The following is a 13,740-nucleotide window of genomic DNA, read 5'->3' on the forward strand; positions in this document are numbered from 1 at the left end:
CTACCAACAGAGGTGGGGAAATGGATTCTGGGCTGGCAAAGCCGGAGATGGGCCTCCTTGGAAAAGTTTTCTTTGCATTTGGTGCAAAATAAACATAAAGCAGAAACTCAGGTCCGTTTTGGCCAAAGAGGGCTGCACACTGGCCCTGAAATGAGCCCTGTATCCCGACCCAGGCGTCATCAAAATGCCCTTTCCATCTGGGTGGCTCACTCCTACCCCTGTACAATTTACATTATTCTTTCAAGTCCCACTGCCTTCGTCCTGAACTCTCACCTGCAAATGTCCCTTCTGAGGAGCACTCGATCTGACTAGCAGATGGGTTTGCACACTCTAGTCACTAGCGGATAGTTTTACACACTCGATCTGGCTTGCGGATAGGTTTGCACTGACCGGCAACAACAATGATCTAGACAGCTGCCTCTGAGTCTCCTCCAGCTCTGACCTGACGTGTGTCAGCGCCGCTGTCCTGAGATGATCGGCTTTCAGTGACTGATTTGTCAGAAATGGGTCGTGAGACTTTTCTTCCATGGAACTCTGGGTGGACTTGAACTTCCAGCCTTCCAGTTAGCAAACTAACCATTTGCACTACACTGGCATTCTGGGTTTGAATGGCACCTGGGTCTCGATCTAACCAGTACAAGCACTGCTTGCATTGCTCCTGCCCTCTACTGCACTATTTTCACCCATGCCCCCCATGTGGGCTCCTTCTTGCAGAAGCCTGTAGGATTTATGTTTTCCTTCTCTGTTATTAAACACCCTTTTCAGCTCTAACCAGCACAGAACAGCTGTTGGTGGTTGGCACAGCCTTCACTTTGCTTCCTGTTTTATTTCAGTTATGGGACCCTACGTGAGAAAAGTCCTGTGTGATGAGCTCGGGGCCCCCGCCAATTCTGCCATCAACTGTGTGCCTCTGGAAGACTTTGGGGGGCAGCACCCTGACCCAAACCTGACATACGCCACCACGCTTCTGGAAGCCATGAAGGGAGGGGAATATGGATTCGGAGCTGCCTTTGACGCTGACGGGGTGAGTAGGATGGCTTTGTGAGTGCTGGCCCTGTCACCACACACAGGCAGACCCCAGAGGTCCTGCGGGCTCAGTTCCGACCATGCCAGCAAAGTGAAGTCCTCACTAATGCAGGCTGTGTGCATTTTCTGGTTCCTCAGTGCATAGACATGTCCGTACCAGCCCGTAGTTTATTAAGTGTGCAGTGTTGCTGTTAGGTGCTGTCAAGCTGTTGTTGTTGGGGGCGTGGAGTCAAGGACAGCTCATAGTGATGCATGGACAACAGAGTAAAGTCTGCCCTGTCCTGTGCCATCCTCCTCATTTTCGACACACGGGAGCCCTTGCTGCAGGCGCTGTGTAGACCCGTCTCATTGAGGGTCTGTGCCTCTTTTACTGACCCTCTACCTTTTCAATTGTCAAGTCCCTCTCCAAGGAACGGCTTCACCTAGCAACACGCCCAAAGGATGTGAGATGAAGTGTCACCATCCTAGAGACCAGTAGTGACAGTGTGGAGAGCAGATCAGAACCCTGCCCTGTACTGTCCCCTCCTTACTCTCTGCCAAGCCCAGTCCTGTGCTGCTGGTACTGCCTCAGCTTGTCTCCTTGAGGGTCGCACTCTTTCACTGACCCTCTTCTTTTCTCAGTATCTTTTAAGTTTTTTAAAATTTTGTGCCATGTTGTTGTTTTGTGCCGTTGAGTTGTAGCTCACTCATGGTGGGCCCTCCAGCAGGTGTTGGGAGGCTGTAGATTACACCAGAGGAGATGTATCAGCTTTCTTCCTTGGAGCAGCTGGTGAATTTGAACCCTATGCCTTTGGGTTGGCAGTTCAACTCCTTACCACCAAGCCACCAATAGTATGATGAACAAGTCTGATTGTTATGAGAAAATCCAGATGGGTACAGAGACATGAAGGGAGTGCAGGATGTCGGGAAGATGGTACCGATCACGGTTGCCACGGACTTTCCACGTGTAAAAAAATGTGCTCTCTGTGAAGTGTAAGAAAGTGAGGCACAATCCAAGGAGGTCAAAAGAAATTGACGTGGGCTGAGCATCCCAAAGCAGAAAATCAGTGAGCACGTCTGCTGTTACGGAGGGTCTGACATACCCTGAATGACTCTGCCTTAGTTCTGTGTCTGAATGTTACTGTTGTTAGATGATGTTGAGTCAACTCTGACTCCCCTGTGAACATCAGATTTTAACCTGTAACCTGTAACTTCTCCACAAGCTTGAGCCCGTTCTGCCTGAATATTGTTATATAATAATATTATTATATATCAAGTGCTTTCATTTGATCTAAATTAACATTTGGAATAAATATTAGAAAGACCTTGCTTTTTTTAAAAAAAAATATAAATTCATGTGGCACATCTTTTTTTATGGTGGTCAGTGGAAAGGAGCCCTGGTGGTGCAATCGGTTACGTGTTGGTTTGTTACCCAGCCCCTTTGGAGAACTCTGGGCCACTCCCTCCTGTGAAGACTTACGGCCTCAGAAACCCAACAGGGTTGCCGTGAGCTAGAAGTGACTCTGTGGCTATGGGCTGTGGGGATTTTATTTTGTGGAAAGCTCCATGTGAAGCAATTTGTATTTAACAATAGCCCTGGTTCTGCATTTTAAAAGAAATATGGTATTAATTCAAGCCATGGTGTTTTCAGTAGCTTTATATGCATATAAAGTTGGACATTGAATATGGAAGACCAAAGAAGACCTGATGCCTTTGGGCGGTGGTGTTGGTGAAGACTTTTGGTTACACCAGGTACTGTCAAAACAGCAAACTTCTGTGTTGTAAGAAGAGCAGCCAAGGTCTCTTTAGAAAGGAGAGTGGTGACAGTTCATCTCCTGCACTTCCGGCATGTTGTCAGGGAGAGCCAGTCCTTGGAAAAAGGAATCTTCCTAGGAAAAGTCAACGGTCAGTGGGAGAGATGAAGACCCTCAAGATGGATCAACAGGGCGACTTCAACAGTGCGCTTAAGCATGTGGAGATCCCGAGGATGCTTCAGCCCCGGGCAAGGTTCCTGTTCCGCAGCGGTCACTGTGATTTGGGGTCAATAGCTCCCAACAACAATGATGACAGGACTTAACAGCAGGGACACTGGGGACCAAGGTGGTGGTTGGCGACTGGGTCAGCTCCAGCTCATGACCACCTAGTTTAGACCAGGGAGAGAACACGACCTCCCTCGCCACCACCTGGTGTTGAGTGTTTGAGTCCTCTGCTAGGCCACCATGGTGTCCTTTTCTAGTGACTGGGCATCCTGATAACCTGCCCCTAAGTGACTCACCCTTCCCTCCAAGGGGCACTGTGAGTGCACGTCTCCGGCTCATCTGCTCCTTCTGACAGTCCGCGGTACAGCTGGCCGGAAGGGTCCAGGTCTCTCGACACCTTTCTAGGCCTGCGGGGAGAACTCCAGTCCCCGGGAAGATGCAGAGGTTCAGGCGAGGTTTCCCACCCCTCTTTGATCCTGCCATGGTTTTCAGACAGAGAGCTGGGGGGTGGCCCGTGAAGAGACCCCTGACTGATGATGACCTTTGCATCCTCCGCCAGGACCGGTACATGATCCTCGGCCAGAACGGCTTCTTTGTGAGTCCTTCTGACTCCCTGGCCATCATCGCCGCCAACCTCGCCTGCATTCCCTATTTCCGTCAGCTGGGCGTCCGTGGCTTCGGCCGGAGCATGCCGACCAGCACCGCCCTGGACAGGTAAGTGAGACTGCGGTCAGAGCGAACCGCCTGGTGGGCCTCGGTGGCTGTGCCCCTCAGCTGGGACTGTCACACATTCTTCACTCTTCCGTTGGGGACTTGGGGACTCGTGGGAAGCGTGGTGATTTAGACACATTGTCTGATGCAGGGGAAAGAGGCTGGGGTAGAGGCTGCTGGCCTGGCCTTGAGTCGGGGTGCAGCTGTGGGAATGTGGGAGACTTACTTGATCTCAGTATTCTTATCTGCAAAGTGGAGTATCTTCTAAACCTAGATTGTTAATGATGTGATTCGTAAAGAACATTTCTAAGAGTGTTTTCACATAGTAAATGCTCTGTGGATGCTTAATAAAGAAAACGTGCTAACTCAGAAAGTGTGTCCAAGGGCTGTGGGAAGAGCAGGTCTGAAGTTAGCATGCTGGCTTTGACACTCGTGACAAGCCCAGTCGCTGCCGAGTCAAGGTGACCCTGTGTGCGTCTGCGCCGAACCGTGGATTTGTGGATTTGTGGTTCTTCCTCTGAGCAGCCTTCAGGTGGACTTGAACTGCCAGTCTTTTGGTTAGCAGCTGGTGTGTTAACTTCGCACCACCCAGGCAGCCTCTGTCTTTGTTATCTCTGTGAACATAGAGATGAAATTTTATATTTCTGTTATAAGAAAGAAACATACCGTGCATGATAAGGACCCCAAAGAGGATTTGGTCAATTGTGTTGTCTTTTTATTATTGATTTGTAGGGGTTCTTTATTTGGAAGGAGGAGTGGCATCCACTTCCATAACAGCTTGCCTCCGGAAACCCTATGAACTTGGCGAGAGGATGAAAGGGACCCATGCATCCAGGACTCTCCTTCATAGGGTCGCTATGAGTCGCCTGCGACTTGAAGGCACTTAACAGCAACAACAACAACAACAACAGGGGTTCTTCACAGATTTTGAGTAGAGATCGTTTTGAGTGTATGCACTGCAAGCTTTATCTTGGCTTGTTTTTGCCTCTTTATTTTCTTTTTAAAAAATTTTATTTTATTAATTTTAATGAACATTTACAGAGATTTTGGATTGCCGTTCATTCATTTTTGCACTCTTCTCCCTGCCCACCCCTTCTCCCCAGTCCGCTCCTCTCTTTGAAAATTAAAAGAAAAATTATTTCATTGCTATACAATCCCCCTCCCCGCAACCCCCCACACCCCGAGTACACTCCACGATGCAACCTTAATTCTGGACTCTTGTGATAACCATAATACCCTATCATATATCGCTTTTAAACTGTTCTCTCCCTCATCTGTTTCAATGCAGTATACATTATTTATCCAGTTTTTCTCAGTCTCACCCCAACCTTGATGGCAGTCGCATTCTATAACAGTGGCACCATGCAGTAATTGTCCTTTTGTGAATGAGATATTTCACTCAGCATAATATCCTCCAGGATCACCCATTTTGAATAAAATTGCATGGGTTGCTTGTTTTTCAATGCATCGTAGTATTCCATTGTGTGAATATACCACAGCTTCTCTATCCATTCGTTTGTTGATGGGAACTTGGGTTGTTTCCAACTCCTTGCTATTGTGAACAATGCAGCCATAAACATGGATGTGCAGCCGCCTTATTTTCTTAACTATGTCCTTTAAAAATCTTATAATAAACCCAAACCCAACCCAGTACCATTGGGTCCATCTCATAGTGTGTTAAGCCTATCGACTTGTAGTTACTGTGACCGGGAGCTGACTCGGGTACCGAACAACACTCGGGTGCAGTTAATACCCATCCATTCGCACCCTCACCCCGGTAACCACTGCCCTTCCGTCTCCGTCCATTTGCCTTTTCTTGAAGTTTTATTTAAATTTAACCAAATTCTTTGATGAACAAGTGTTTTTCTTTTTAAGGAAATCTGTTAGTATCTTACCTGATATGGCAAATTTATACTTTTTGTTGTTTAGTAAAATGTCCTTACCTACCACAACATCAGAAAGATGAGTTTACCTGTGGAATCTTTATAGAATTTAAGATCTCTTTGAGTTTTTGTGCTTTCATGTTTACATTTGATCTGTGATGGGTTTTGAGTGAATGTTTGTGTGTGGTACAAGGCGGAGGCTGACATTCACCTCCCAGCAGCAGGAGACACAGGAAAAGGCTTGTCGAGGTGGTTCTGAGTCAGGAATTCTGGAGGGGACCGATGCCAGTTACACTCCGAACCCTAAGGCAGTCTGAGTCTACCCTCGCTCTGAGGGTGGACGATGTGGGGGTCACTTTCCCTAAGGGTTTGTGGTCTCAGAAACCTGCTGGAGAATCGTTATGCTTGGAACAGACTTTGCACAGTGAGTATTGAAACGTGCAGTGGATGAGTTTCTGTTCCATTCAGACCATTCGCTGTGGTGTCTGCTCCGCAGGACTCAAGAACTGAGGCAGAGTTTGGTGAATGAAATATCCATCAGCAGGCCAGCATTTTAGGCATTTGTTTATTAATTTTTATTTTCTAGTTTAAGATCTCAGTGAAGATTGGCAAATTATAGTGGTTTTTTTCTATAATCATTTGTGGATCCTTTGCTTTAACCATTGATTGATTACCAGTGACTAATAGCATTAATTTATGACAATGCCTCACCAACCCCATGTTGTATGTCTTGCCTTTTCCTTCGCCTAACTAGTCGCCAAGCACTTTGGCCTCTGTGCCACTAGTCCTCCTGGTCAAGGGACACGGAAGGGCACTCTTTTCTGAGCCCCTGGATTTCCTGAACAAGCCCTCTTTCTACCTGTGGGACTGATGAGTCGTCTTAACAAATGCTCGTTGTTCACAGGTCATTGTCGCTCCCTGATGCATCCGAGCCGTGTTTAATTTCTGTGTGGACGTTATCTCTCCAAAGTGGCCCCCTGACCCTGAACAAATGCAGCTCTGGCATGAAGTGGAATCCTTTGTTATGTGTCTGACTTCTGGGTGCAGGCACTTTGTGCGTGGAAGACAATTTGACTTGAAAAGTTTGAAAAGAGAAGTACATTTAAAGTGCGTTTGTGGTCCAGTGCCTGTTTCCTCCCCAGGCAGACATGCCAAGGAGTCCTGTGTGTCACTGTGGGTCACTGCCCTTCAGTAATATTTATGAAGTGCCCGTGTGTGCCTGGGGCTCCTCTGAGGTCATGATCCTCATGGAGACAGACCACTCCTCTTCCTCTCCAGGGGCAGCTGGCAGATTCAACCGCCAACCCTTAGATTTGCAGCACAAAACTTAATCCACTCTGCCATTAAGGACTCCTGTGACCACCCTTGCTAATAATTTATTCACTCAAGAAATACTTGTTGTTATTGTTAGGCCGTCGAGTCACTTGTGACTCATAGAGAACTTATGTACAACAGCCCTGAAAGCTGCTCGATCCTGTGCCAACAGTACTGTCTCTGACACACCTACCCTCATTACCCCAGTCACTGTATCAGTCCATCTTATCAATGGTTTTCCTCTCTTTCCCCATCCCTCTACCCTTCCAAGCATGACGTCTTTCTCTAAGGACCAGTCCCTCCTTGCAACATGCCCAAAGTATTTTAGATGAAGCTTTAGAATCTTTGCCTCCCAGGAGTAGCCTGGCTTCATCCTCTCTAGGAAGAAACTGTTCTCCTAGCAGTCCATGGTATAGTCAATACTCTTCTCCAGCACCACAGCTCAAAGGCATCAATTCTCCTTATATCATCCTTAGTCATTGTCCAGCTCTCTCACTTATAGCAAGCAATTGCGAAGACTATGGCCTACATCAGGCGCACCTTAGTCTCCAGACTGACACTGTTGCTCTTCAGCACTCTGGAGAAGTCGCTGACAGCTGACTTTCCCAATGCAGTTGATCTCTTGATTTCTTGGCTGCTGGTACCAAGAGTGTTGACCATGGAGCTGAGCAAACTAAAGCTAAAGCTGTTAACAATCTCAATCTCTTCACCATCTATCACGATGCTGCCAATTGGCCAAGTGGTGAGAATCTTTGTTTTCTTGATGTTGAGCTTCAATCCATATTGAAGGCTGCCCTTGACTTTCTGCAGCAAGCACTTCAGGTCCTCCTCAGTTTCAGCAAACAGGGTTGTGGCATCTGCATAACCCTTCTCAATTTTGAAGCATGTAGTATCTCCTTGCTTTGTTCTAACAACTGCCTCCTGGTCCAAGTACATGTTTTGCATAAGCACAATCAAATGTTCTGGGATTCCCACTCTTTTTAGAGTCAGCCTCAGTTTTTTTTGATCCACACAGTCAAATGCCTTTGCATCATCAATGAAACACAGATAGGCCTTTCTTTGGTACTCTCTCTCTCTTTTCAGTAAAGATCCATCTAATCTTAGCTATAATATCCCTAGTACCAGGGCCTCTTCCAAATCCAGCGTGCACTTCAGGCAGTTCTCTGTTGAAGTGTTGCTCCAGTCGTTTTTAAATAATCTTCAGCAGAATCTTACTTGCATGTGATATGAATTATATTGTTCAATAATTTCTGCACTCTGTTGGGTTACCTTTCTTTGGAATGGGAACAGATATAGATCTCTTCCAGTCACTTTGCCAGGTGGTTTTCCTCCAGATTTCTTGGCACAACTTGGTGAGCACATCCAGGGTAGTGTCTCTCTGTTGAAATATGTCAATTGATATGCCGTCAATTCCTGAGGCCTTGTTTTTTGCCAATTCTTTCAGAGCAGCTTGAACTTCTTCCTTCGTCACCACAGGCTCTTGCTCATACATTATTTCATGACATTCTTCTTTGTCAGCCAATTCCTTCTGGTACAGTGACTCTGTATACTCCTTCCATCTTCTTTTAAGGCTTCTTGGATCATTTGATATTCTGCCCAAAGCATTCTTAAGTATTTCGACTTGTGGCTTGAAATTGTTTTTCAGTTCTTTCAGCTTAAGAAATGCTGAAATATCCTCTGTCCTAAAAGGATATAGTGGTGGCTCAGTGGTAGAATTCTTGCCCTCTGTGTTGGAGGCCAGTGTTTGATTCCCAGCCTGTGCACCACTGGTATGGCCAACACCTGCTTCCCAGTGGGGCCTTGCGTGGTGCTAGGCTGCTGAACAGATTTCAGTGGAGTTTCCAGACTAAGACAGACTAGGAGAAAAGGCCTGGAGACCTACTCAACGTCCTCTCTCTCTCATGGCTGTGGGGTCAGAAGTGACCCAGAGTTGACCCTCCATGGATTTCCGAGGCTGTAAATCACAGGACAGGAGAGTGCCCATCTTTCTCCCAGGGAGCCATGGGCAGATCTGAACCATCGGAGACATGTGCCGTCAGAGACAGCCGCTAGTGTAACTCTGTAACCACTAGAGGTGATGCACAGAACTCCTAAATACGAGAGAATAGACAAATGGAACGAAACCACACAAATGTTTAGGAGTAGACAGAGTGCTAATGAGGGAAGACTATACTATCTCAAATTACAGACAAAAGTTTGTCAATGTGATATTTGATGAAGTCACTAAATTAGAAATGACTTGATGTCAGTGGGTTTTGGGGTAATCTGGAAGAGCCCTTGGTGGCACAGTGGTTCAGGGACTTGGCTGGTAACCTGAAGGTTGTGGGTTTGAACCCACCAGCTGCTCCATGGAGAAGTTGTGGTCGTCTGCTTCCATCAAGACGACAGCCTTGGAATCCCAGAGGAGGTTCTCTGTCCTGTAGTCCATGTGAGTCAGCATCAATGCCAGGAGTGGTTGGTTTCTCCAGGTGCAAAGGGACACCCTGCCTCAGTGGGGCCTGTGGGCTGCGGGTAGCACCGGGGACATGCTGTGGCTCTGAGTGCTGGGCTAGACTCCCAAGAGGACTAAATGCGTGTGAAGTACATGCTGCTGAGGCGTGACAGGGCTGTTTGTGGCTGCCCCAGCCCCAAACTGCTGTCTGCAGCTGCCCCAATCCCAAACTATCCTGTGATTTTTTTTCTTAAGTACACTCAGCTGGCTTTGGGAGCACAGATCCTGCAAGTAGGCACCTCTCTGTGGATCTGTGATGACCCGTCTCTCCAACCTCCACCAGCTCTCCAGTCCCACCGCTTTGTCTCCAGGCTCAGTGATGAGGGTGTCCTGAAGGTAGAGGCCCTGGAGTGTCCCGGTTCCCAGTGGCTGACCCCCTCACTGTCCTGCAGAGATGGAGCTGCCTTTTTTGTCAACATATCAACAAGTTCAAATTTCTCTTCTCGACAAGTGTTTATTGTGAGCTTTGTGCGTGAGGATAAGACAGGCCTCGGAGTATTTCATTCCAGGATTTAGTGCCCACCCCACCTCAGAGGGCAACAATATTTTCTTGAAACTGTGCTTGGCTGGTTCATCACAATCAGAGCAGGAAACAGATGGTGGGCTCGGCAGGCCAGGTCCTCAGAGGCTGAGAGACTCCAAGGAGCCAGCAAGAAGTGGGCAGTGGCCCGGCTCTCCAGTGTGGCTGTAGCTGATGCCACGAGCGGAGGGCTTCAGCCAAGCACAATTATTCTCTTAAAGTTTATTGGTGGTGGTTGTGTGCCACTGAGCTGGAACTCATAGCTGACCCTCCAGCAGGTTCTCAGAGGCTGTAAATCACATAGAGGGGATTGCCCATCCTTCTCCCGCAGAGCACCTGGTGGATCCACACCGTGTACCTTTGCTCAGTGGTGTAATTCCTTACCACCAGCCACCAGAGCCTAACAGCAGGCCAAAGTCCACAGCCAGGGTGTAGTTCTGCGAGAGGCCCACTCTGTCAGTCCTGGAGGAAGGGCCTGGTTTCCTTTAGCATCTGCGGGCCTTGTGCTCTCTGGAGATGCCACTGTGTCCTGGCTCCCTCAGCAAGAGGAGATTCCTAGTGCAGGGACCTGAATCCAGCAGGGCCTCCTCCACACCATGAGGATTTCTCGGTGGTACTGAACCCCACTTTATCCCTGTGGTCACCTTTCCTTCCCTCTTATCTCTTGAGTGATAAAAGAAGTTTCTAGAGAACAATCTGTAGATTAGATATATCAGGGCAGTGATGGGATGAAGAGGTGTTGATTCCATCCTTAAACCTCTTGAACTTAAACCAATGGTTTATCTGACCATGGAGGAATCATTACACAGCTCACATACATGGTATCACTGTTGTTACTATTGTTATGGGCCATCGAGTCACTTGTGACTCACAGCGACCCTAAGTGCTCCAAACCCTGCTCTATCCTGAGCCAATCTCAACATCTCCGACAGACCTACTCCCATTTCTCCAGTCACTGAATCAATTCTTCTTATCCTGGGTCTTCCTCTCCTGCACTGTCCCTCCATTCTCCCAAGCCTGCTGTTCCTCTCCAAATCATTGCATATGTGTGGTTTTTGGAGAAACAACTCAATCCTTGATAGGGAGGAATCCAGAGATCATGAATAGTAGGAAGTTGTCAATACCCTCAAAACAAAGGGTGAAGGGAGGGCCAGGGGACCGAGGGTAGAGTCAGAGTGGCCACAGCTGGTGAGGGCTGGTGTTGAGAACGGTGGGTGTCAGACAGGCGCTGAGCTTCTCTGTGCTCCTGCCTGATAGCCTGATGGACACCTGCTGGTCAAAGCCAACTGGACCAGAGGGGAAGATGTGTCTGTGCGTCCAGCCTCTGATGGTGGCGGGCTGGGCAGAGGAGGCCCTGAGCGAATCGAGGACCTTGGAGGGAAGGGGTCGTGCAGAGAGTCCTCAGCATGGCTGGCCTTCATCCTCCCCTGCCCTCCTCCCTCTTCTTCCTCAAGAACTCTCGTCGGGCTTGTCATGAAATGGTCTTTCCTAATTGGCCAAACCCAAGACCTGCTTCTGAGTTTTCTATAATCAGAGCAGATTACCCAACAGATTAATCAATCTGTTTTTTTCTTCTTCTTCTTTTTTTTTTTACAACTAATGGTACTCATGGTTAAACCGTGGATTTTATAATGAAGAATGTGGCATCGGGATTGGAGGAAGATTTATGAAAAACCTGTGTTATGCAGATGACACAACCTTGTTTGTTGAAATTGAGAAGGACCTGAAACATTTGCTGCAGAAGGTCAAGGCCTGCAGCCTTCAATATAGATTGCATCTCAACATAAAAATGATAATAATAATAATCTTCACCTCTGAGGCAATAGGCGGCATCATGATATATGGAGAAGAAATTGGGATTGTTAACAATTTCAGCTTGCTTATATCCACAATCAACAACCTTGGAACCAGCAGTCGGGAAATCATGTAGCACTAACAATCCAAAGACAAGTACTGCATAATGCCACTGTTATAGAACAGGACTGATATGGAGGTTGGGAAAACTAAGAAAAGAGGGGATAAATAACGTACATGGCATTGAAAGACACGAGGGAGAGAACTGTATGAAAGGACTGTATGACTAGGTACTATCAGTACAAGAGTCCAGAATAAGAGCTGCGTAGTAAAGTGATCTGGGAGCGGGGGAGACTGTGACTGTATAACAATCAAAAAACTTTTTCCCATAGAAGAAAGCGAATTGGGGAAGGGAGCAGGGAGGAAAATGTGCACCAATGAGTGAATAGAAATCCAAGTTCTTTATAAACTTTCATTAAAATCTAAAAAAAGGAAAAGAATGTAGGATTCTGAAGGTCCAGCTGCTCACTCTTCACTAGCCCGGTGCCTGGAACAGGACATGGCTTTACCACGTCCTCGGTAAACGCGTGTTGCATGAAGACAGACATTGTCTTGTCACTTTCCAAAGAAGAAAAGCTGTCATTGGTTGCACATTAGTCTGTTGTGCTCCATGGCGCTTCAGTGGCTGGTTTGGAAAGCAGATCACCAGGCCTTTCTTCCTCGTCTGCCTTAGCTCCACTGAACCCTGCTGTTTAACATCACTGCAGTGAGCAAGCCACCACGTCTGAGGTGAATATGAGGCGTGTGGGTGGAGAATCCAGCCGCGGTCCCCTCCAGCCACCCCTCACCCACAGACAGGGAGTCAATGTTGGGGCATTGTGACCCTAAAGCAGAGAGGAGACCCGTCCCATGCTATTTCCAAGGCGGTGTGGCCTTGGCAGCTTCTTCAGGGACCCACAGTCAACTCCAGGGCAGCAGCAATAAGGAAATCAGAAGCCAAGCTGCAGGGGGGAAATGCTGTCAAGAACCTCATCACAATCCTAGAGAGCATGGCTATCAAGTTAAAGACCAAGGTGCCCCCGATTCAAGCCTGAAAGTGGACAATGAATAATGGTGACTGAGGAATATTGCCTTGAAATTGTGGGTGTTGGAGACAAGTGAAGGATACCCCACAGGCTGCCAAAAGAGGAAACAAGTCTCTCTCGGAGGAAGTGTAACCAGGTGGGTGGGACATGTTGTCAGGAGGGGTCAGGGACATCATGCGGGGACAAGTAGAGGGCCAGTGAGAGAGAGGAAGACTCTGACAAGAAGGACAGGCACTGTGATGGTAGCAACGGGCGAGGCGGGCCAGAGATGATGAGGACAGGCAGGGAGGGGTCACTGTGAGGTCCAGTCACCTGATGGCACCTAACACCAACAAGTATATGTTTTAAAATTTTTTTAAATTTTAATAATTTTAATGAACATTTACAAATATTTTGGATTTCCATTCATTCATTGTTGCACTTTTCTCCCTGCCCAGCCCTCCCCCCTCCCCCCCGCCCCAGTTCACTCCTCTCTTTGAAAAGTAAAAGAAAAATTCTTTCTTTGATATACAATCCCCCCACACCCCTCCCACCACCCCAAGTACACTCCACTATGCAACCTTAATTGTGGACTCTTGTGCAAAATTTTATTATTAATTTTAATGAAAATTTACAGAGACTTTGGATTTCCATTCACTCATTGTTGTACTTTTCTCCCTGCTCCCCAGTCCTCCCTAGTACACTCCCCTCTTGGAAAAGTAAAGGAGAAATTCTTTCATTGTTTTACAATCCCTCCCCCCAAGTCCACTCCATGGTGCAGCCTTCGTTCTGGACTCCTGTCATAACAAAAATACCTAATTACATATTCCTTTTAAACAGTTCTCTTCCTCATCTGTTTCAATGTAGTAAACATTATTGTAGGAACAACACTAGAAGTCCTAATCCACAACATAAACAGTCTTCCCAGTATCCTGGAAAAGCTACAACCAGGAGAAGATAACATAGATGAATGGGACCT

General features: G+C 47.3%; 1 protein-coding gene across 1 annotated transcript in view; it reads left to right on the top strand.

Annotated features, from left to right (window-relative positions):
* LOC102864789 (phosphoglucomutase-like protein 5-like) overlaps positions 1 to 13,740 on the top strand; it is a 150,941-nt gene that overhangs the window by 34,496 nt on the left and 102,705 nt on the right. The window contains exons 5-6 of the mRNA XM_006881328.1: positions 834 to 1,024; positions 3,544 to 3,698. Of these exons, the coding sequence (XP_006881390.1) occupies positions 834 to 1,024; positions 3,544 to 3,698 (346 nt within the window). The remainder of the gene's footprint in view (positions 1 to 833; positions 1,025 to 3,543; positions 3,699 to 13,740) is intronic.

Source organism: Elephantulus edwardii, unplaced genomic scaffold, assembly GCF_000299155.1.
Source record: "Elephantulus edwardii isolate Elephantulus edwardi_28Jun2011 unplaced genomic scaffold, EleEdw1.0 scaffold00014, whole genome shotgun sequence".
Taxonomy (NCBI): Eukaryota; Metazoa; Chordata; class Mammalia; order Macroscelidea; family Macroscelididae; genus Elephantulus; species Elephantulus edwardii.